The sequence below is a fragment of the Rhinolophus sinicus genome, linkage group LG02 (assembly GCF_036562045.2).
Source record: "Rhinolophus sinicus isolate RSC01 linkage group LG02, ASM3656204v1, whole genome shotgun sequence".
Lineage (NCBI taxonomy): Eukaryota > Metazoa > Chordata > Mammalia > Chiroptera > Rhinolophidae > Rhinolophus > Rhinolophus sinicus.
Genome location: NC_133752.1, coordinates 128943418 through 128967059, shown reverse-complemented (window position 1 = coordinate 128967059; position 23642 = coordinate 128943418). Strand labels below are relative to the sequence as shown.

Genomic DNA, 23642 nt, shown 5'->3' with positions numbered 1-23642 from the left:
CCGTGTAATCATCACTCAGATCCAAAGAAAGGACTCTTCCAGCATGCCTGTTTCCCTGGTTCCCCTTTTCATACTAGAGCCCTCCAAAGGTCATCACTATTCTAATTTCTGTTTTCATGGTTTAGTTTTGCTGATCTTGAATTGTATGGAAGTTGAGCATCACATAGTATATACTCTTCTGTTGACTTCTTTTACTTATCTTTGTGTGAGACCATCCCAGGAAGTCATTTGCTTAATCTATAGAGAGCAGGGTAGGCTGAGATTAAGAGCTAAAATTTGAAAACAAACTGATATCCAGCCAAACCCACAGACTTTCTAATTCTTATTGTCTGGGGTCCAGCACGGGGAAGTAGTATATTGTAAAAGATCTCAAAGAGCATCTAACGTGTCGCCTCTGGATCAAATGATTTGTTGTTGTTGTCATTCTTCTTCCCTCTACACTCATTTCTTCCATAAGGACAAGGACTGATGAGCCACCACTCCTGTCCTCCATTCTTCCTCAAGTATGAACTGAGAATCTATTAGATACCAAGCACCTTGCAAGGTTGCCGAAATTACATGAGTCAACAAAATACAGTTCCTACCTTCTGGGACTTAAAGTCTCAACAAACACATATCTTCATATCAAAAATATGCTTCAATGAATAAATAAACATACCTGTGAAAACTCAACAAACATCTCTCTATGCCCACAAACCCAATAGGAGGAGTGAGGAGAGAGAGAGAGAGATCAAGAAAAGAATGACTTAATTTTGAACTAGTAATAAACTAGTAATTTTGAAATCATTGTTTAAATCTGGTCAAATACCAGTTGCTTATTAAAGGGCTTATCCAAATTTCAACTCAGTTGCTTTCTTTTTCAAAATGATTTGTAAGTCTAGAAAATTAAAGGAGACTGAAAAGAAGAGGTGAAATTCTTTTTCAGATATTAGGCATGAGCACACAAATTGTTAGAGTAGCCAAAGAATTAACTCTGTGATTCTAAACCAGTATTTTAAATATTGTTTTTATGTCAGTTAACTGATGCATTATATCCTTACAGTGACCTTGTTTCTCAGGATAATTTTCCATGTTTTTATTAGCCATTGAATAGTAAATACCCCCAAAAGAAGCACTGTAGACAGCAATGTTCTTTTTCTCCCTAGGGCAGTGTTTTTCAAATCTTGGATTACCATCCATTATTAGATCCTAAAATCCGTTAATGGATTTTAAGTGATAGATTAAACAGAAAAGAAGCAGCACAGTGACTTGAATTTAGTAAGAATAAGTATTGCTCCATAAAACTTTTGTTTCTGTTATAGTGATGCAAGTGTACATTCGGTTGTGCTATTCAAAGTATTTTTTGCTGCGGCTCTGAGTCACAGTCAAAATTTTAGAAAATAGTTTATTTAGGTACATGAAGTCATTCTAATTAAAATTTAACCCAGACTATTAGGTATTAAAATACAATTTGAATTTTGATTATTTGATATCTGATTCAAATCATAATGAGAAAAAATAGAACTATTTAATTGCTTCAATTCGATGGCAAAATCACTTTCATATCTTTGTAATTACCAAAAAGGTTTAGAGGTTTTTAATTCACAGAAAAATTGTGGTTTAGTAGGGCAATAATTATTGAAATAAAAAAAAAACATTAGCCAAAATATGTTATTATGGAGTTATGAAGTCTAGGTATGTGAAGACCTAGCTGCTACAGGGGACACTGCGCCACTCACGAGTCATTTAATAAAACCAATTAGATCTTCAAATTAAAAAAAAAAATCTTCTAGAATTATTTTCAAGTATGCCTCAGATCAGGAAGCTAACCAATAAATGGCATTAACAAGTTTCTCAAAGCTATTTTCTTTTATTATATATTTTATTCCATGTAAAAAGTATAGCATAGGACTAACATCCATGATGGAATTTACAGAAAGACCATGAAGTGAAGTCGGGAAGGGATATTATTTTCCTAAGTTATATTTATTATGTTCTGACACTGTTAGAAAATTAATTTTGGCCAATAAACCTTGTTGAATAAATAAGTAAATTTTAATCAACTAACAGTTCATAGTCATATTGAAAATGATGTATTCAAATACTTATTCTGCTGCTGTTACATAACTACTAATGGGGAACTGAATTAATTATCTCAAATTGTTGGTGTTTATACTTAGTGAATGGCATATTTCAAAATATTCAATGCTTTTGATAAACAAATATGAAAGGAATACAGAGTCTATTATATGTATATATATAGATATAGATATATCTAGATATAGATATAGATATATAGATGTAGATATATGGATATAGATATATAGATATATAGATATATACCGGGGGTGCCAAAAAAAATGTATACAAGTGGACACTTTGGTCAACATTGCTCAAGCAGTAGTTCGCCATAATCAGAAGTGTCTGGATGCTGATGGTAACCACTTTGAGCACCTCTTGTAATTGCAAAAGACAAACATGACTTGTATTCATCTTTTGTTATTGGTACATATTGAGTATTACAATTTTAATAGTTTTTTTCTTTCTTAAAATGTGTATACATTTTTTTGGCACACTCTGTATATATAAAATATATAGAGGTTGCCAAAAAAAATATATATATACACACACACACACACACACACACAGAGGGTGCCAAAAAAATAAAATATATACAGACTATGACAAAAAAATAAAATATACAGAGGGTGCCCAAAAAATGTATACACATTTGAAGAAAGGAGAATTGTATTAAAATTATAATACTCAATATATACCAATAACAAAAGATGAATACAAGTCATGTTTGTCTTTTGCAATTACAAGAGGTGTTCAAAGTGGTTACTATCAGCATCCAGACACTCAGACACTTCTGATTATGGCGAACTACTGCTTGAGCAATGTTGACCAAAGTGTCCACTTGTATACATTTTTTTGGCACCCCTGGTGTGTGTGTGTGTGTGTGTGTGTGTGTGTGTGTGTGTGTGTATTTTTTTTTCTTTCTTTCTTTCCTTATTAGGGGCCTTTAATTTTCCCTTTGTAATTTATAGTGCATGTTGAGGAAGAGTTGTTTGTCCCTAATACCCACTCTAAGCATCAGTTTATTTATGTAATTTTTTTAATGCTGTTTAAACAGTACCTGAAAAAGCTATCTTACTAACTTAATTGCAGATTCTACTTATTAACCCTTTCTGGGTCTTTCAGTGAACTAGTTTTTTCATGTATAATAAAAGTAAGTAAAATTTACGTAGTCATAGCCTATTCACATTTTGTAGTAAGTTACATATGTTTGGCCCAGAAGTCTTCTTACTTTCCATAAAAGGCATATAATCTCTATGAAGTTAATAACATTAGGTAAACATTTTTAAATATTCAATTAAATTATCTGTCTTAATATTAGGCCATAATAATTATTTGTCATGTTCCTTTAATTTATCTTTAATGGACCTGAAAAAAATAACTTTAACATAACTCTATGGATTTTTTTCTGGTCAAGATGGTAGAGTTTAAATGCTGTGCTTGCCTCCTCAAAGAACCACATCAACATTACATCTAAACTACAGAACAATCACCACTGAGAACTGCCTGAAGTCTAGCTCAACAGAAATCTTACAGCTAAGGACATACAGAAGAACCCACATCGAGACTGGTAGGAGGGGCGGAGATGCAGAATGGGCTGGTCCAACACCTGTATGCAGCAGTTAAAAATCAGAAAGGATATCTTGGCTGCAGAGGTCCCGCCAGAGGAGCAAGAGGTCCTCACCCCATACCAGGCTCCCCAGCTTAGGGTTCCATGCTGAGCAGAGAAGTCCCCAGAACGTCTGGCTGTGAAAACCAGTGGAGATTGTGGTTGAGTGAGATGGAGGGTGGCTATAGTCCTAGGAATTCCTCTTAAAGGGTCTGTGCACAGAATTACTCACTGATAGACTCTCTCTCTCTGAGCTCCCATGCTGGGGCAGCAGCTCAAAAGGCACCAGGGTCAGATGATGGGGAACTGAATTGTCTGGCTAAGGGCAAGGGCTAAAGGAGCAGCTTTCTCCCAGACAGAAGTACAGGCAGAATCCATTATTTCTCTATTGTGCTTCTTCATTCCGATGTGCAGATGCAGGGGACCACCATATCTGAGTCTCCATCAACCTGGCTAACATTTTTCACCCCACCATCATTATTCCCTGAGACCCCTTCCCCACCCAAATTGAGGGCCCACCCAAGCCACTTCCAGTGGCTTTTCCGTACAAGTAGCCTGTCTTGGTTCATGCTCTGGACTTTCCTAAAATTTCTCAAAGATTCTCAAAACCCAAACAAGCAGCATCTGGCTTATGTGAGAGCCCTATATCTCATGCTGAGCAGCCCCAAGCTCAGCACTTACAGCAGCTGGCTTTGGTTCACAGGTTGGCTGATCACAGGCACCTCTAAGCACAGTGGAGGTGGCTGCCACCTGTGGATTGCATTTTGACTCATACCAGGTGGCCCCAGGCAGGGAACAAGCAGCAGCTGAAGTTGGCCTGTGGTGGGGTCCGTCTTAGGAGGCCACAGGGCTGGCACACCTCGTGGCCAGCTTCAGACCAAGGTGTAGCACCACCCAGGTGCCTCCATGGGCAACACACCCAAAGAGTAGACTGGCAGGCATCAGAGACCTGCTAAAATGAATCCTGCTTTTAGGGTCAGCCCCTGCATTACAGCTTCTCCTCTGTAGTCATAGCCAGTCCTCACAACCAACCAGCCTGAGCATCAATCCCTCCCACTGAAGTCCAAACAGCAACCAAGTTTCAAATACAACAGGAAGGCACACATAACCCACATAAGAAACACACCTACAGCACCAGACTGAGGTGACCAGGGAGACTGTGCCACTCAATCCCACAGGACACCTACTATATAAGTCCACAAAAACACGGGGCTAGTCAAAATGGGGAGACAAAGAAACATGTCCCAAGTGAAAGAACAGAACAAAGCACCAGAAAAAGAATTAAACAAAATAGAGACAAGCAGACTATCAAATGTGGAGTTATAAGGATGCTCAGTGATCTCAGGGAGAACTTCAAGAAAGAGATAAGAAACACAAAAAAGAACCAGTCAGAAAGGAAGAATACAATAACTGAAATAAAGAATACATTAGTGGGAATCAACAGTAGATTAGATCAAGCAGAGGTTCGAATCAGTGAATTAGAAGTTAAAATAGCAGAAAACATCCAATCAGAACAGCAAAAAGAAAAAAGAATCCAAAAAAATGAGAACAGTCTAAGGGGCCTCTGGGCTAACATCAAGTATGCCAACATTTGCTGCGATTACTGGGATACCTGTAGGGAGAGAGAGAGAACAAGGAATTGAAAGCCTATTTGAAGAAATAAGGATGGAAAACTTTCTTAACCTAGAAAAAGAAACGTACAAGCCCAGGAAGTGCAGAGAGTCCTAAACAAGACGAACCCAGAGAAGGCCACACCGAGACACATTATAATTAAAACGCCAAAGGTTAAAGACAAAGAGAGAATCTTAAAAACATCAAGAGAAAAGCAGATAGTTACCTCCAAGGAAGCATCCATAAGAATGTCAGTTGATTTCTCAAAAGAAACTTTGCAGGCCAGAAGGGATTTGCAAGAAATATTCAAAGTGATGAGAAGCAAGGATCTACAACCAAGAGTGCTCTACCCAGCAAGGCTATCAATTAGAATTGAAGGACAGATAAAGAGATTCCCAGACAAGAAAAAGCTAAAGGAGTTCATTACCACCAAACCAGTTTTACAAGGGAAGTTAGAAGGATTTCTTTAAGAAGAAGAAGAAAAAAAGATAAAAATTATGAATAATAAAACGGCAATAACTACATACTTATCAGCAATTACTTCAAATGTAAATGGATTAAATGTTCCAATCAAAAGATAAGGTGGCTGAATGGATAAGAAAATAAGACCCATACATGTGTTACCTACAAGAGATTCACTTCAGATCCAAAGACTGAAAGAAAAGGGATGGAAAAAGATATTTCATGAAAATGGAAACAAACAAACACAAAAGCTGGGGTAGCAATACTTATACCACGCAAAATAGATTTTAAAACAAAGGCTATAACAAGAGACAAAGAAGGACGCAGTGATCCTACTTCTGGGTCTTTGTTTGAAGAAACCCAAAACACTCCTTTGAGGGGACATATGAATCCATATGTTCATTGCAGCATTATTTACAATAGCTAAGATATAGAAGCAACCTAAGTGTCCATCAACAGATGAATACATAAAAAAAGGATGTGGTACATACATATAATGAAATATTACTCAGCCACAAAAAAGAATGAAATCTTGCCACCTACAACAACATGGGTGAGTCTAGAGGGTATTGTGCTGAGCATAGTATGTCAGACAGAGAAAGATTCACTTATATGTAGAATCTAAAGAACAAAATAAACAAAACAGAAACAAACACAAAGATACAGAAAATATTTCGATGGTTGTCAGCTGGGAGGGGGAATGAAGGGTGGGTGAAAAGGAGAAGGGATTAAGAAGTACAAATTGATAGTTACGAAATAGTCATGGGGCTGTAAAGTAAAGCATAGGAAATATACTCAATAATATTGTTATAAGAGTGTATGGTGTCAGATGGCACTACATATATCGGGGTGATCACTTCATAAATTTTATAAATGCCTAATCAACTGTATTGTACCCCTGAAAATAATACAATATTGTATGTCAACTGTAATTGAAAAGTAAAGTGATTATTTAAAAAAAAAGAAAAAGAGTACCTCAGGTGGATATAGTAGAAATCCAGTTTGGCCCATTTCTTCTTTCCTCTTTCTTTGTTTCCTTGTATAATCTTATTTTCTAGTAGCAGAGTGAAATGTGAAGAAAAGAAAGAATTTGAAGTATATTTCAGCACCATAGCCTTACTGGATATTCAGATGCTGATTGGCAAAACGAAGTCTGTTTTGTCATGTTGTATTTAGCATCTTTAATCAATTATTTTTTCAGTAGATTAATTTCAGTGAAACTTACTTTGAATGAAACATTGTGAAAGTGAATTTTCTCAAAGCAACTGTATGATCATTTTCAAGCAAAGAGCATCTCATTAAATATTACTATTTAAGTTTTACACAAAATTACATCTTCAAAAGGAACATAAATAGTTGTCCATTTGTATAAGGAAAGATTCTTGAATCTCTTTTTTTCTTTTAATTAATTAATTAATTTATTTATTTATTTTGAGACATTTTGACTTTACTATGAAGCTAAGCTAGAGAGGACATTGGCAGAACTTTGTACAGCCTCATGCATAGCTTTTGATGAGAATATAATGGGACAGAAAACAATGTCTCGACAAGTATTAACTTTAAATCTCCTACTTAAGTATTTCAAAATTTATGGAATACCAAAAGCCCGTACAGAACTGGAACATTCAGCCTTCTTACACTCTTAAAAAAAAGTTTTAGATGTTTAACTTTGCTGTATAACACCATGGCCGATATTGAAATAAACTTTTGAATTAACATAAATCAGTCATTTGTTTTTGTGGTTGTTGTTTGTCACACTTTGTTGTTACAAGCTGGTTATCATATTGAACTATTTAAAATCCATGATATCAATGTTTTAAATTACAAAGACAATACCTATATTTAGTCAGAGAATTACTCAACTGTAGAAATGCAAATGCAGTGTTTAAAATAAAGGCTTGCTATAGTCAAGGATGAAAATATGCTTCATTTCTTTCATGTTGTATCAAAACTTTGTCCATATTATTTATCTTTCAGCATGTTTATCAGATATTACTGGGTGAATCTCAATTACCCACATCCCAACATTCTAAGATACATGAGCAACAATCTCCTGTATAGATGATTTAGTTGTGACTCATTTGTGAAGCAATCTCATTTATGGATCATAAAAATCTGATTTTATGTTAAGTAGGTGGGTTGCTAATCTGTAAGAATTCCATTCTTGATAAGGTCTTTATGAATTGTTTGTAAGTACAGAACTGGACAATGCAAGCTTTATATTCATTTCTCATTTAGCCAAAATAATTCTAGTAAAACTCTGGTAAAGATCTCTAGTATGAAATGAATGTAAAGTATTCATTCTTTCTCTCTGGTTTCACTAGCTCATTTATTTATTTAAAATCCTCTAAGTTGCTTTTTCACTGCTTTTCATGTTACAGATTGAAAATGTTGATGTCTGCCTTAGTTTTCTAGCAGCCAGAGGAGTAAATGTTCAAGGTCTATCGGCTGAAGGTAAGAAAAAGCACACTTGTCACAAATGATATCCAAATGTATAAAATATTTTTTTCATAATGCAACAAATGTAAAGTGGGAGTACATAATACAATAACGGAAAGCAGTAAAGTTTCTACAGTAGTAGAAACATAAATGCAATGGTTATGATATGCTTTAATTATTTAGATATGTTCCATATTTTGCCAAAATTGCTCTTTACATGACTGAATATATGGGCTGTGGCAGGTTAACATCTTTATGTTATTACGGGTGTCTCATATTTTCAGTCTTAAGTAGAGGAATGTATAGATAGGTAATGATGGATACTACATGAACCTAAATACAGGTAACAAGAGTAAAATTAATGTTCCAATATTTTATCAATAATATTTCTATAATATGATCAAGTTCGTAGTCCTAGTTTAAATATTTGGTAAGTCTAAGTAAGTTATCATGAGCTCTTAAATAATTAGCACTAACAGTATCTAATAACTGTTATATGTAAAGGCTTTAAAAATCATTAAAGGTTTAAAAGATCATCACTAAAATTGAAATATAGAAAAGTAGAAAAAGACTGAAATACTTTTATCATTTTTCTCTGAATCTTTTTCTTCTACATATATTATTTTAGAAAAAAAATATGTAGTGTTATCAAAAACCAATTTCTAATATTGTGAAATAGAAGGTTCATTCAGACTTGTATCAACAACCACTTTTAATTAGAATATTAATTGTATATAAAAAATTCTGCTAGCTATTGTTAAACATTTTGACTATTTAGGTTGGTTAATGTTTCTACTACAATGAATTTGCTCTGAAAACCCTTTTCCCCCACAGATACTAGAAATATTAGATAATTCTCAGTTTTTTAAATGTTGCTATCTTTGGGAAAATGGGAATTCTGTGGCTTTTGAAACATAATCAACATTTAGTAAAATTATTGATATTTCCCAATTTTTTTCTATATTTAAATTTTATTTTATATTTTTATCATTTATGTTTAAATTTTATGATGTATACCATTAAATTACACATTTAGTGGCCAGAAGTCTTAGGCTGAAACCTAACTGGTGGTTCTGTTACTTAGAATAAAATTCTCCCAGGATAATATTTTACTTTCTAAGTGGTTTGTAAACAGGCTAGAAATGTTACCATTTGTTTTGGTTTTTTATATCTCTTCCTTCTCACATGACATCCTTTATTAAAATAAACCTTTTGATTTTTATTTATCTTCTAAAAATATATGAGTGCTCAAAATGATTTTCTAAATTAATGAAATATGCATAGTAATAAGACAAAATTTCTAAATACTTTTTTACGATCATTCAGGTTTATGAGAGAAAATTAATACTTTCTCACTGTAGCCTCATATTGATTGAGTGAACTCTTCTATAATATGGCAACTGTGAGGAAGGTTTGGGGGAAATAAAAAGAAGAAAAACTCAAGCTTCATTTTGTATGAATAATCCCACTGCATAGTTTGTGTGGCATTAGGAACCATGAGAGAACAAGAAATATAAATAGTTTATTAATGTTCATAAACTCCAGAAAGGAGACATAAAACCTTGACCTTGTAGGAGAATGTATTTTATTGGCAATATCAAGTTTTATTTAAAATATGATTACAGGTTGCATAACCTTATTTCAAGTTTTACTTCCATCTCTTTTCCTAATTTTAAAAACTATAACTACAAGAGAAAAACCTAGGCTCAGATTGTAGCTTTCTTTGTGCATTTAATTTTTTATTCAGTATTAGAAATATTTACACAGGAGGCCATGTGTTTGAACTAGGATTTCTGTTTTTATTTATCCAATTATATTATCTAAAGTCATGACTAAGTTGATCTTTTTTATTTATTGATATGTAACAAGAATTAAAAATAAATGAATCAAAGCATTAAAAATGGATACCTATGACATGATTTGAAGGAGTGTGGAGTGCTATAAATTCAGTTGCTATTATGAGGTGCACCCACACCACCAGTATTTACAATGCAGGACAACCGACATTTAAGTGGCTTTCTGTGGTTCATAGCCACCACTGTGTTGGTAAGAGCTGTGTGCATTTCTGAGGGAAGCAAAGTGCTAAGTCAAATGATTGAGAACCTATCCATTTCCTGAGAGCCTATCCATTTCCTGAGAGCCTATCCATTTCCAAGAAGCAGCTAACTCTAGAAAAATCGTAGTTCAAGGTCAGCAAAGAGCAGAACTCAAGTAAACTTTGTTCTCTGTACCCTCCATCCTCTCTCTCTCTCTCTCTCTCTCTCTCTCTCTCTCTCTCTCTCTTTCAATGTTAGCATATTTCAAAAATTTATATTTGCTTGAATCTGTGACTGAGAGAATCAAGTTGCCATTCTATCTTCAGAGATTTAGTCCATGAGAGTGGCACCTAGAATTTCATTGGTGAAAAAACAAAACAAACATTCATTTCAGATGATACTGTTTTTCTATTTTCCCTTTGATACAGAAATAAGAAATGGAAACTTAAAAGCCATTCTAGGACTGTTTTTCAGTTTGTCTCGCTACAAGCAGCAACAACACCATCAACAACAGTATTACCAGTCCTTGGTGGAACTGCAGCAGCGGGTCACTCACGCATCTCCTCAGGCCGAAGCCAGTCAGGCCAAAACCCAGCAAGATATGCAGTCCAGGTAAGGGAGGGAAACAAGGGATGTGTTTAAAATTAATTTGTCCATATGCAACTTGTGTTTAATACATTATTGTTTGCAATTTTGAAAAGTATGTTTATACAGTTCTATCAATGTGATGGGATTATTTGACTAACTTTATAGAAGTTAAAACCACTTTTGGTTGGATGAATGACATGTATCACTTTTTAGGTGCAATATTTGTATTTGTTTTCTAAAGATGTGTTTGTGTCAAATTCTGTGAAATGTCTTTCTTGTAAGTAATATGGCAGTTATTTCCTTCTGCAAATTATTTTATTATTTAGAGTGTGCTATTGAGACCTAGTCTCCAGTTGTGTAGTTATCTTTTGTTGGTACTTTTGATCAGTTGCATCTCTAAATCTCGTCAAAAGTTTGAGGTCTGAAAAACATAGTTTTTTGAGTGTTTGAGAACATACTGTTTTTGATGTGAGGTGTGTGTGTGTGTGTGTGTGTGTGTGTGTGTGTGTGTGTTGTGTGTATGTATTTATATACACACATAAATATGTTTGTCAGATGTGAGTCTATTGGTACATGTAGACACAGCCTGGGGTGGGGTGCTGATAAATCATGGCAACTTTCTTCCCTCTTCCATTACTGCTTTTTTGTTTTGTTTTGTTTTCCAATTTGGAATCATACTAGTCAGGTTCAACAAGAGAAGCAGAACAAGTAAGAGGTATATATTTAGAGATTCATTGTGACGAATTGGTTTTCATGTTCCTGAGTGACGTGGACAAATCCTTAGGCAGCCAGCAGGAAGGACAGGCTGAAACTTTCAGCCTAAGCCCAACTGCTATTCACAAATGGAATTTCTTCTCAAGGAATCTTCAATCCTGCTTTGAAAATCTTTCAAGTGATGAATCAGGCCCACCCAGATTATCTAGGGTAATCTCCCTTATTTAAAGTCAACTGCTATGTTGACTTTAACCATATCCATGAAATACTTTCACAGCTACACCTAGACAAGTGTTTGATTGAATAACTAGGACTGAATGAACGTAGCCAAGTTGACAAATCAAAAAATGATCATAGAATGAAATGAAGTTAACAAGATTCACGAAAACTGCTCATTCATTTCTAATCAATGACCAGGGAATCACGTAGTTTCTAGCTCTACTCCATCAATAGCTATGACTATTTTTCTTAAGGAGAGAGAATATATAATGTGAAAATACTCTTCATCATCTTTAAAAATATATACATGTATCAAACACATGTAAATATTTAAATTTTTCATCTTAGAATCCAAGACTGAGCCCTAATAATACTGAATTTGCCTTGAGTTTGTTTTTGATAATTAGCATTGACTCAAAGGTCAAAATAAAATTTCAAACTACATTCACAAATCCCCACCCCCAGCTTACTGTCAAATATTCAATAGTTCTAAAATCTTCTGTTCTTTCACCTATCAACTAGCTCTTACTTCATATTAAGCAATATTTCTTCCTCTATATAACCATGTAAACTCTATTCCCTTTGGCAGATTTTACTAATTAGTGATTAATTAAATCACTTAAAATAAATCATTGTTTTACTGAAAAATAAAGAGTATATTACAAAGTCCATGGAGTGATATTTGTCATTACTCAATAATGCAGATGTGCTTCTGTTTAAGCTCATCTTTGCTTTTGTGATGTCAAGTGAAATTGTGCAGGAATCAGAGTGAAAAAAAATTTTCTACAGTGTAAGTTCTTTGGCTTTCTTAAGGATTGAGAGGGAAGAAAAAAGGAAATATTTATTTTTTATTTTTTTATTTTTTGTGGGGGTTTGGTTTGTAGATAGAGATGTAGATTTTGAAAACTGCCAGACATAATATTTCCTAGAGTTTGTTTAAAGCTATTTGAATTGACAAGAAGCAAGAATAGTAGCTGAAAAAATATAGGAAGTAAAGTGGTATTATGCAAAGCATGTTGACTCTGGAAGTGATATGGAATATCTTTTGTCATTAATTTCCCTCATTCTATTTCTGTATCTGCCATGTGTAATTTCTTGCCCAGAATCTCTCAGTGGTTATGACCCTTTTGGAGAGATGTTTTTTGTTTTTTTGTTTTTTTTTCTATTCTTGCTGGATATCCATGGACATTCAGAAACAGTATTATATTTTAAAATATAGAGCTGTATATATTAGTCATGGTAATGTTACATTTTTTTCATTGAAAGGTTATGAAAAGTATTCTTTTCGCCAGTGTCCTTTAAGACTGAGGTACTCTTAAACAAGGTTTCTCCTGATAAATTGTATTTAATTACTTTTTGGATTAATAATTAATAAATGTAGAGTACTTGCTACATTAAATGTAATACTTAGGACCCTGGTATAGAGGAACTCAAGTCTTAATTTTGATATTTATTATAGGTTTTGGAGAATATTATGTTTCAGACAGTAATACTTCCATTCATATAGATTGGGTATAGTGAAATAGTCTATGAATTAGAATGTATGTGGACTTATATTTAACAATCAACGTACTTCAGCATTTTTCAAAAGCCCTTAGTGATAATATGCATAGAGAAGGAACATAGTGTCTGTATAATGGAACCAAGATAATTAATGCAGGAAAAGAATTCCCGTGACACATTTATCTTCATTTGCTTCAGATGTGAGTCATAAATCATGATTATGGAGTCTTTCTATTGATTCCAAAGCTCTTTCCAAGTGAATAGTGCAAATGACTAGTTGCTGTACTCTTTTGGATATTTAGCCAGAAATTGTTCTAATATTTTTCTTTGTAGATTAATAAAGAAAATAATTAAGTCATATGTTTTCAGAGTGAGTGAGTGTTTTTCATATGTTTTCTTTGTTTATTTAAAATAAATTGGCATAACTATATAAATTTCCACAATATTTATTTTATACATTAAGAATTGCTAATTTGGTTTTGCTATTTTGAAAATAACTCCAAATGTTTTCAGTCAATTTGATCATTTTTTATTTAAACAGACATTTTGATCTAAAGGTTAACAAGTAAAACACACAAGAGAGGAGAAAATAAAAAGTGGGTCCAGAGGAATAGCATGTGGGGAACAAACTCTCCTCTCCTGGGCTCTCGGCTTCCTCTCCACTCCTGTGTGAATGTGTTTGTGGGGGTGTGTGTCCTGTTGAAGTAGCAACTACAGCTCTAGTTATTAAGAGCTCACTCTTAGACTCAGACTGCCTGCGCTTGGATCCAGTTTAACCACTTCCAGCTGTGTAACTTTGGGCAACTTACCCAACCTCCCTGTGCTTCAGATTCTCAGTTGTTAAAAGGGAATAACAAACGGCACCAAATCTCATGAGGTTTTGAGGGTTCAGTGGGTCGGTACATATAAAACACTCTGAACATACCTGGCACTTTTTACTCCCCTGCTCAAGGCCTTGCAGTGGTTTCAAATAGCCCTGCCTTTCTGCCATCTTAGGAAATGTCCGCTAGTTGATTCCTTTCCCTGGACTGCTCTTCCTCTGGTAGCTGCTTAAGTAAATCTCTCATCTTCAAGTCAACTGCTCAAGTGTTGCCTTCTAACTGATGCTTACCTTGACTACCATTTTAATACTACCGGCTACCCATTGTAGTATTTTGTTGTAGTTTTCCTTTCTTCTGTAGCTCGAACCACCTCTAACTTACAATTTGTTGATTATATTCATTGTTTATTATTGCCACTTCCTGCCCTCTGTGATTACAGAATGTAATCATTGTGGGGACAGCAATGTTTTTTATATGTTAACCACTGTTGTATTCCAAGGAATTAGCACGGGGCCTTACACACAGTAAGTTCTTAATAACTATTTTTGAAATGAATTAATGTAAGAATTAATGAATCTGTATTATAGCTGCTTCCAATATAAAATCGGAACACTTTATAAGATTTATAGTTACAATTGTAAGTCATTTTAAATTAAACTTGTATATATTTATAAAATTAGTATAATAAAGATAATTAAATTTGTTCTTGATTTTTTTTGTGTGTAGTCATGATATTGAACTACAGTAAGTTTCAAACTGACTCTGGGTGGTGAGCACACAATGTGATATACAGAAGATGTGTTACAGAATTGTACACTTGAAACCTATGTAATTTTACTAACCATTGTCACCCAATAAATTTAATTTTTTTTAAAAAAAGGAAAAAATATGATATATAGCGGAAGCATCCAAGATTACCCAGATGCATGAACTATTTGCTTCTATCCTAGTTGATCCCCGATGATATCTTTTTTTGGTCATTTATCAATTTATTATAGCTATTATGTTCCCTTTGCTTTCTGGCTATCACTCATTAATTTACTGCTATATGCGTTGCTACCTCTATCAGCACTGCTTCTTTACTAATTAAATATGATTTTGGTTCTGTGGGATAAGAAAACAGATTACCAAGTTTGTTATCATTTTGGTCCTGAAGCAGGTAAATAGGTAATATGAGTGATTCCTTGGGCTATGAAGGTCACTGATATGACTCCTTTCTTCACTGTCTTTTATTTTTTTTCCTTAGACAAACCAAATAAGAGAATGGATCTAGTATTCAGAAATGATGCATCTAATTCACAGCTAACTGAGCATAGTCTACCTTCAAAACTTTTTCCCCCCTTTCTGCCAACTCCCCCACCTCTGCAGTTCAAGCAGTTGTTTCCCATGCTGGTATTATGAGCCTTGCACTCATGGCAGTCGGTCATGGAGAGCTGTTGGAATCAAACTGGCGACCTTGGCGTTAGGAGCATGGCACTCCAACCACCAGAGCCAACGGGCCAGTCCTAAAAAATTTTTGCAAAAATCTTCTCCCATTCGGTTGGTTGCCTCTTTATTTTGTTGATGGTTTCTTTTGCTACACGGAAGCTTTGCAGTTTGACATAGTCCCATTCATTTCAGCTTTTACTTCCCTTGACTTTGAGGTGAAATTCATAAAATCCTCTTTGAACTCAAGATCCATAAGTTTAGTACCTATGTTTTCTTCTATGCAGTTTATAGTTTCAGGTCTTATGTTTAGGTCTTTGATCCATTTTGAGTTATTTTGGTAGACAGTGACAGATAGCAGTCACACAATGAAATACTATTCTGCCATAAGAAAAGATGAAATAGTGCCATTTGTGACAACATGGGTGGATCTTGAGATTATTATGCTGAGTGAAATAAGTCAGACAGAAAAAGTTGAGAACCATACGATTTCACTGATATGTGGGATATAAAACTGAAAACAACAGAGGAACAAGACAAACAAAGAAACAAAAACTCATAGACACAGACAATAGTTTAGTGGTTACCAGAGGATGAGGGGGGAAAAGGGTGGTAGATGAGAGTAAACGGGATCAAATATATGGTGACGGAAGAACTGACTCTGGGTGGTGAACACACAATGTGACATGTAGATGATGTATTACAATATTGTACACCTGAAACCTATGTAACTTTACTAACCATTGTTACCCCAATAAACTTTAATTTAAAAAAATATTTAATTACAGACTGGTAAAAAATATTCATGCTACAACTAATCCAACACCAAAGTATTATCTTTAAGATGCCCAGATTACTAATCAATTTTGTTAATAAATAATATTAATGTAAAAATTTCTCTCATCAGTATAGTTTAATGTTATAAGGAGAAAATACTATTGAAAGCCACATACTTTGAATTATTCCTAATGGTCTTGTTTATATGATTTAAATTGATGACATGTGAAGGCAAGCTTGTTCCTTGCCCACCAATCTCTTTTATCATTTGACTTGACTGACCCACTTGCAGTATTTGTATTAAAATAAATGTCAGACTTGAATTTTAAATTTCTTAAATCCTTCATAGGGAAATATTTCATAATATTTGGAATGATAAAGACTTGATTAATAAAATCATCAATTCTTAAACAGTTGAATATATTTAACATAAAACAGGTTATATTAGTGATCTCTGGAAGGACATTACATGGGCAAAGATTAAACATCTTGCTGTATTACATAACGTTAAGCATTCTGTTTGCATTTACTTAATGTAAAAGACAAAGCCAGCTTCTTCTCTCTTTCTGTTTTGGAAGGAGTAGATTTAAAGACCCTTTCTCTAACCACCTGGGGAAGTATGAAAAATATTTTTAATATAAAGTGATAAGTAGAAATCATAGTTATTTTTTATAGGTGTTGAGTAGGAGGTGGGGAAAATACTATGTTTCATTCTAAAAAACAAGGTAGAAATGAATTCTATAATTTTCAAACTCAGAAAATTAATTTCCATCAGTAAATATGTCTTAGGTGTTTAGAATATTTCTGCTAGTCATACTTTTTCACTTTTTTTGTTTGTTTGTTTTTTTGAGAATTAGAGTTCTAGTTGACATGAAAGGTAACAGAGAGTTCAGTTTCACCAAAACCATACACAGTGCCTGGCACATGAGACCAGCCAACAATGAGCAGACTGCATGCTGTGAATGCATAATTTCCCTGAGACTATCTCGTAGAGTTTTATAGTGAAAGAAAATTATAAAATTTAAAATGTGTTTTTCTTATGTACTGCTCTGATTATGTATGAGGTATTAGCATGATAGTATATGTAGAAGATAATTGTTATTTGTTAAAAGCTTATAAAAGGGGAAGTGATTTTCCTTAAAATGTGGGTCTTCTACTTTAATTTTGGTCCAATGACCTTTTATCCTATTATTAAACAGTTGGTAAATTTTACCAACTCACAAATAATGATTCTAGAATCACATGAACAAATACTCCATGTTTTGTAGAATTAAAACATGTAAAAAATACAATTAAACATGAAAGTGCAGGTAGATAAGAAATCATATTGGTAGATGACAGAAGTTTTAAAGGCAGTTCTGAAGTAAAATAGGAGCTATTTTAGGAATATGGGAGATTATGAGCTCCACACATAATCATTTGCCCTTCTGCTTTTCATTTCATAGGACAAAAATCGAAATTGTGTTCACTTGCAGTTTAGATTAACTTGCTCCTATAGAACTCAAATGATATTGCAAAATCCTTAGGTTTACGCTCTTTGAGTGACTTGTCTATTCCCTTTGCCCCCCTTTCCAAGGTTCCCGCGACTCCTGACACACATGTAGCTCTTGGAACCCTCTTCCCATTTGAGGACATGTGCCTTTCTCTTTTCCAGGAAACATAATTTCCTTCTGGGAGATACACTCTGAAATTTGGGACAGTTTACATCTTTCTAGCCTGGGGTTATAAATCTTGCAAAATATATAAGGAGTTTAATTTAAGATGACAGGAAGATCCTGGTAATTTAAGCCCTCGTAAACCTGGCTTCAGTTAGTTGCTTAACTCAGCTCTGTATTGTGGCTGATAGTGTACTCTTCAAAAAAGTCAGTGAATCAATTAAATTGTAAAGAAAGGAAAACAAAAAGGACATTTGTGAATCTTTTTTAAAAGCAGGATTTTTTTTTAATGCCTAAAGATAAATAATTGAAAGGAAATAAATTATTCTTTATTTGACTAATTTAGGAAACCGAGAGGGTGTAATATTAAGTGTATTGCGCGCACACACCCACCCACACACACACACACACACACTCACACATACACTTTGCTTATGTTCTATGTTTCTATTCCCTATTTAAAAAGCTTGATAACCACTCATACTTCTGTTGTTGTAGATGAAGCAGCATCTGTATAGTTTGGGTTATTTTAGAGTCAGGCAAACATATTTTGAATTCTCCCTGCCAATTCTCAATGGTGTAGCATTGGGCAAGTGATTTTAGCCTGCTCAAATACCAGTGTTCTTACCTCTAATATTGAAATTATGATGACTTGCCCGTAGGGTATTGAGACGCCCACTTGAAATAATCTATGTTTAAAGTGCATCTTTAGCATGACACATAGTGTATAATAGACGCACAAATACCGACTTTCATATTCCCTTCACCTACTTTAAGATTATCTCACATGTGTTAATAGAATATATTGACCCATATTAGAAACCTTAAGTCAAGTTCGTCACTTTTCCCTCCTTTCTAACTTTCTCTTATGAATTCTGTCCATTTTACTTCTAACTTTTATTAAACATGTAAAAGTAATTCAAAGTAATAATATCCTTAAAAATCACAGTCTAATGCTCAGACCCTTCCAAGTTCAGTCTGGCTACACAGATGTAACCCCTTTAATTATTTCAGGTATTTCCTTTAGTAGTTAATACCATATAGCTGAATAAAATACTTCTACTATTAGTTTTTATTTATTAATTTGGTCATTATCTTTTGATTCACACACTCTCCCATCTCTCCCATCCCCCTTTAATGTAGTCAACAAATATTTATTTAGCACTTAGTATGTTCCAGGCACTCTTTTAAGCACTAGAGATACAGCAGAGGACAAAACAGATTGAAGAATTCTGCCCGCTTGAGGCTTACATTCTAGTGATGGGGTACGAACAATACAATATTATTAAAATATATACCAGTAATTGGACAGCTGATAGTGGAGAAAAATAAATCTGGGAAATAAGATGCCTAGGAGCCATATTTCTGCCAATGTAGATAGGGTTCTGAGGAAAGTTCTTACTCAGATGATGACATTGAGCAAAGGGGCCGAAAGACTAGCTGTGTGATTATTTTGTTGTAGAGTGTTTCAGATTGACAGAAGAAGAGCTAAGAGCTTGAGTTGGGAACCTGCCTGCTCTATTTCAAGAGAGAAAATATCCCAGTTGGGCTACATCAGAGAAAAGAAGGCAGAAGAGTAAGATATAGTTCGGAGAAAGAGCACAGAGATACGAGTATTACCCTTTCCTCTTTGTAAGGACTTTGGATTTTACTCCAGGAGATGGGAACCTACTCTATGTCATAAGGAAGGGCGTAAACAGGTAGAGAAATCAAGGGGTCACTTTGGCTGCTGTGTTGAGAATAGATCATAGTGGGAAAAAGGTGAAAGCAAGGAGTCACGGAGAAAACCTTGGACTACCATGGTGAAAGTGGAGGGGGAGGAAAAATTCCACTTATATTTTGAAGGTAGGGTAGAATTCACTGACTGATTGGCAGTAGAATTAGTAAACAGAGAGCCAACTGTAACGTTATTGTTAGTTGTTGGAAAGATGGTGTTTCCATTTACTGAAATGGAAAAGAATGTGGGAAGGGCAGGCTTGGTAGGGAGAAGGTCAAATATTCCTTTATCCTCATCAGTTTTGAGATGTCTACTATGTATATCTAAGTGCAGATATTAAGGAGATAATTGGAATTGCAAGACTGGATTTAAGGGACAGATGTGGGCTAGACAAAAATTCTGGAAATGTAACCCTATAGAAATTAAAAGCTATGAGACTAGGCTTGATAAAGTCATCAAAATTGTGTATAGATGAAGATAAGAGGACTGGGGACTGGAGCCCACCAATGTTTATAGATCAGGGAGATAGCAAGTAGAGGAAACTAAAAAGAGGCAGCCTGTAATGTAGGAAGAAAACCAGAACTTGTTTTCCTGCAAAGTAAGTGAAGGAAGTGTTCCAAGGAGGAGGGAGAAATCAATAGTAATAATTAAAAGGAAGCCCCCAATGTGTTTCAGTCACTATTCTAAGTACCTTATACACATATTCAGTCTTACAATCCTCACAACAACCCTATGACATAGTTGCTATTATTAATCCTCGTTTTCAGATAAGGAAACTGACAATGGAAAAATAATGAAATGGCATGAGGTTTCATGGTGACTAATTTATAAATTGAATCCAGACAATCTGGCCACAGAGTTTATGCTTCTAACCATTACCTATCTATCTACACGACCTCAGCTGCATCAAATGTTGCATGTAAGTAGAGTGAGTACTGAGAACTGACCCATGCATGGATTTTGTAATGGAGACTTTGACATGAGCTATTTCACTGGAGTCATTGCTGTGACAGCTTGGTTGGAATCTGTTCAATATAAAACAGGAGGGAAGAATTGGAGATAGTAAATATAGACACGTCTTTCTTGGAGTGCTGCTAACGTGAAATTTCTCTCTTTTCATTCTTTTATTGGTTAGGTTTGTGACTTTATATAATGTGATAGCACTTTTAATTCTTTCTCAATCAACTGTAGAATATCTTTTGGCATTCTGTTTTGTCAAACATGGATATTTGCATGTCTGTGTACTTTTCTCCCATCCACTAACCTCTGTCATCTGCACTTTCATTTTTTAAGTTTCATAAAATTCACATTCTATTTTGTACACATATGATTCTTCCAAGTTGTTAGTATATGTTGATTACAAAAGTTTTAAAACCAACAGAGTGTTTATATATTGGCAATCATAAATATATTCTGCATAATCAACACATAAACTCTGATTCTTTCCTATTCAGAGCTTCCTATGGCTGTCTGTTGAGGTTGATATTTGATTGAATGTAAGCATAAACTGGTAGATAACTTTAAAAAATGAGCCAGGGCTCATTGATGATGCTTTAGAGAGATCAGTCCAGGTAAACTGAGGACTAAAATGCCTTTATGTTGGCATTTCCCCACCCCCCACCCCCGGGATTATTCAGTTACTATAGTTAAAATTGCTTCTTATTTGCTTGGAAGATCAATTAGTTGGTTTGTTTATGTCTGACCATGACTGATTATCCATAGTGATTGACATGAGCATTTGATTAATCTCTCTGTTTTATTCAGAGCCCCGCCATTTTACCTGCTATTTGCTGGTCTCTTTTCCCTCCTTACTCTTATAGACTTAATCCTCTTTCCATATGTACTAGGATGAGACTTCCCTTACTATGTGTTCTCCATTAATATTACTGCATTTATCTTCAGTTCTCCAAAAACTCGTATCCATTTATGGCTCCTATTCTGTTATCCTTGATGTTATGAACTTAAACCTTTATTATTCTTTTATCAACATGTTAGTGACATCACATTAGGGAGAAGGGAATAATACGTAAGTTTGAGTCTCAGATGATATGGACAGAATCATTCTTGGCTCTGATAACTTTCCTTTTTTTTTTTTAACAAAATAAAAATCAGTTAACTGAACTTAGTGTCTCCAGGTAGAAAATGAAAACGTCATCATTATATTCTATCTTTCCAAGGTAGTTGTGAGAATATAATATATATTTTAATGTATTAGACTGAGTCCTAATTTAGATAACTTAAGACTTCTGCTTCTTGACATAAATATCTAGATAAAAGCAATGGTGAACTACTTTTTATAATTTGAATTTATAACTACCAAATATATATATATTAATGTGACTTGTGTATCATCATAGAGATGTGATTTAAAATAACTGATTTGTGGTTTATTTCTTTAACATTTTACCACATGACATTAAATGAACATTGTTTCCCAAGCACTAGAAATTATTTGATTCTACTTGATTTTTAGTGTTTATGGGGCTCTGTTCTCAAATAGAGCACTGGTCTTATAGACTTGATTGTTATACCTGCAATTTTATACTGTATGAATTATTACATATTAATGTTTTCCATTAAAGATGGTACTCCAAAATTTCAACTTATTTACTTATAATGGAAAATGCTACTTTCACAAAAACCATAATAATCATGACAGTGTGATTACTGAATTATTTTCCTGTAGTCAATCCTACGTGGAAAACCAAATTATAATCAGGGGATGACAGAGTGAGCACACAATTGGATTTAAGGGCCGTATACATTTCTGCAACTGAGATTTCTGCACCTGACTTTTGCCAATGAGACTTTAACCACTGCTCAAGGGTCCTTCTTCATTATAAAGCACACTGTCAATATTTGCCTCTTCCTGTTCTATTTCTTGCGCTTCCACTTCTGACTATCCTTACCCCCTCCCCCCTTTTGATTGAGTTCTTAGTCTCATAAGGTATATAAATAAAATAAGCCTTCTCTCCCTGCAACGCTATGGGACAGACTTTGGACCAAAGCTCACCATCAGATGTGTTGAGACCCCAGACACCCCATCATAATATGAGACTGATTGTACTGATGATTACATTCACGTCCCAGTAAACTGAGAGTAACTATTATAAGGACTCCATAAAATAAACTTTCTCATAGATCTTCAAACACTTTATTACCATCCATTTATATAATTATTTTATACGAATAATGAAGTTCATTTTCATGAACATTGTGCACTAAGAAATAGTTCAACATGTTTAGTTCTTACCACAACACTTTTTAAATCTTTAGAAGTATTAAATAATCCAGATTTTTCACTAATCAGGGTAGTCTTTGCCAAAATTTATTGAAATTTTCAGCTGAGCAAAATAACTTTGTTTACTGGGATTCAGAGACCAATTGTTTTTCCAGGTGTTGCATTAAAATGAACTTTTGGAATGGAGTACTGAGTGCATTGTGATATAATTTCATTCTATCCTGAAAATTGTAAATGAAAAAAAACCCATGGAACAGGATAGTATTTTCAGCTATGTGTAAGGAAAAGCACTGTGGAAAATCTAATTTATGGTAACACTGTGAAAGAAATACGAGCCTGATTTCCTGAGTTCTACTTTACCTTGAAAGTCTACATTCCTAAAAGAGCATGAGACTTTGATGCGGTAATATCTAACACAGGCATCTCCTCTTTGGTTACTGTTTTGAGATCTCATAAAAGCAGACCATGCAGGTGGCCATATTAACTGTCAGTTGAAATTTAAGATAAGACAGAGGTTGTAACATATTTACGTACCATATTGTACTAATGGTATAAGTTATCACAGTAACCTGTCTCACATATAATTGGGACGATATTTCAACCATCCAGCTACTAAAAAGAAACACATGTGAATGAAAGCCAGTGACTGACTCATGTATGGAGTAGGCAATAACTGTTTCAGTAAAGTCTCAGCAAAACTTACCTGTGGGGAGAAAGCATGTTTAGTACATATTCTGATGTGAGTATATTTGTCGCAAAATGTCTTA

At 34.3% G+C, this 23642-nt stretch overlaps 1 protein-coding gene across 8 annotated transcripts in view; it reads left to right on the top strand.

The window, feature by feature from the left end:
• Positions 1-23642, top strand: part of NAV3 (neuron navigator 3) — a 773547-nt gene that overhangs the window by 543521 nt on the left and 206384 nt on the right. For all 8 annotated transcript variants that reach the window (XM_074325380.1, XM_074325379.1, XM_019753173.2 and 5 more), the window contains 2 exons: positions 8122-8194; positions 10644-10827. In XM_074325380.1, the coding sequence (XP_074181481.1) occupies positions 8122-8194; positions 10644-10827 (257 nt within the window). The remainder of the gene's footprint in view (positions 1-8121; positions 8195-10643; positions 10828-23642) is intronic.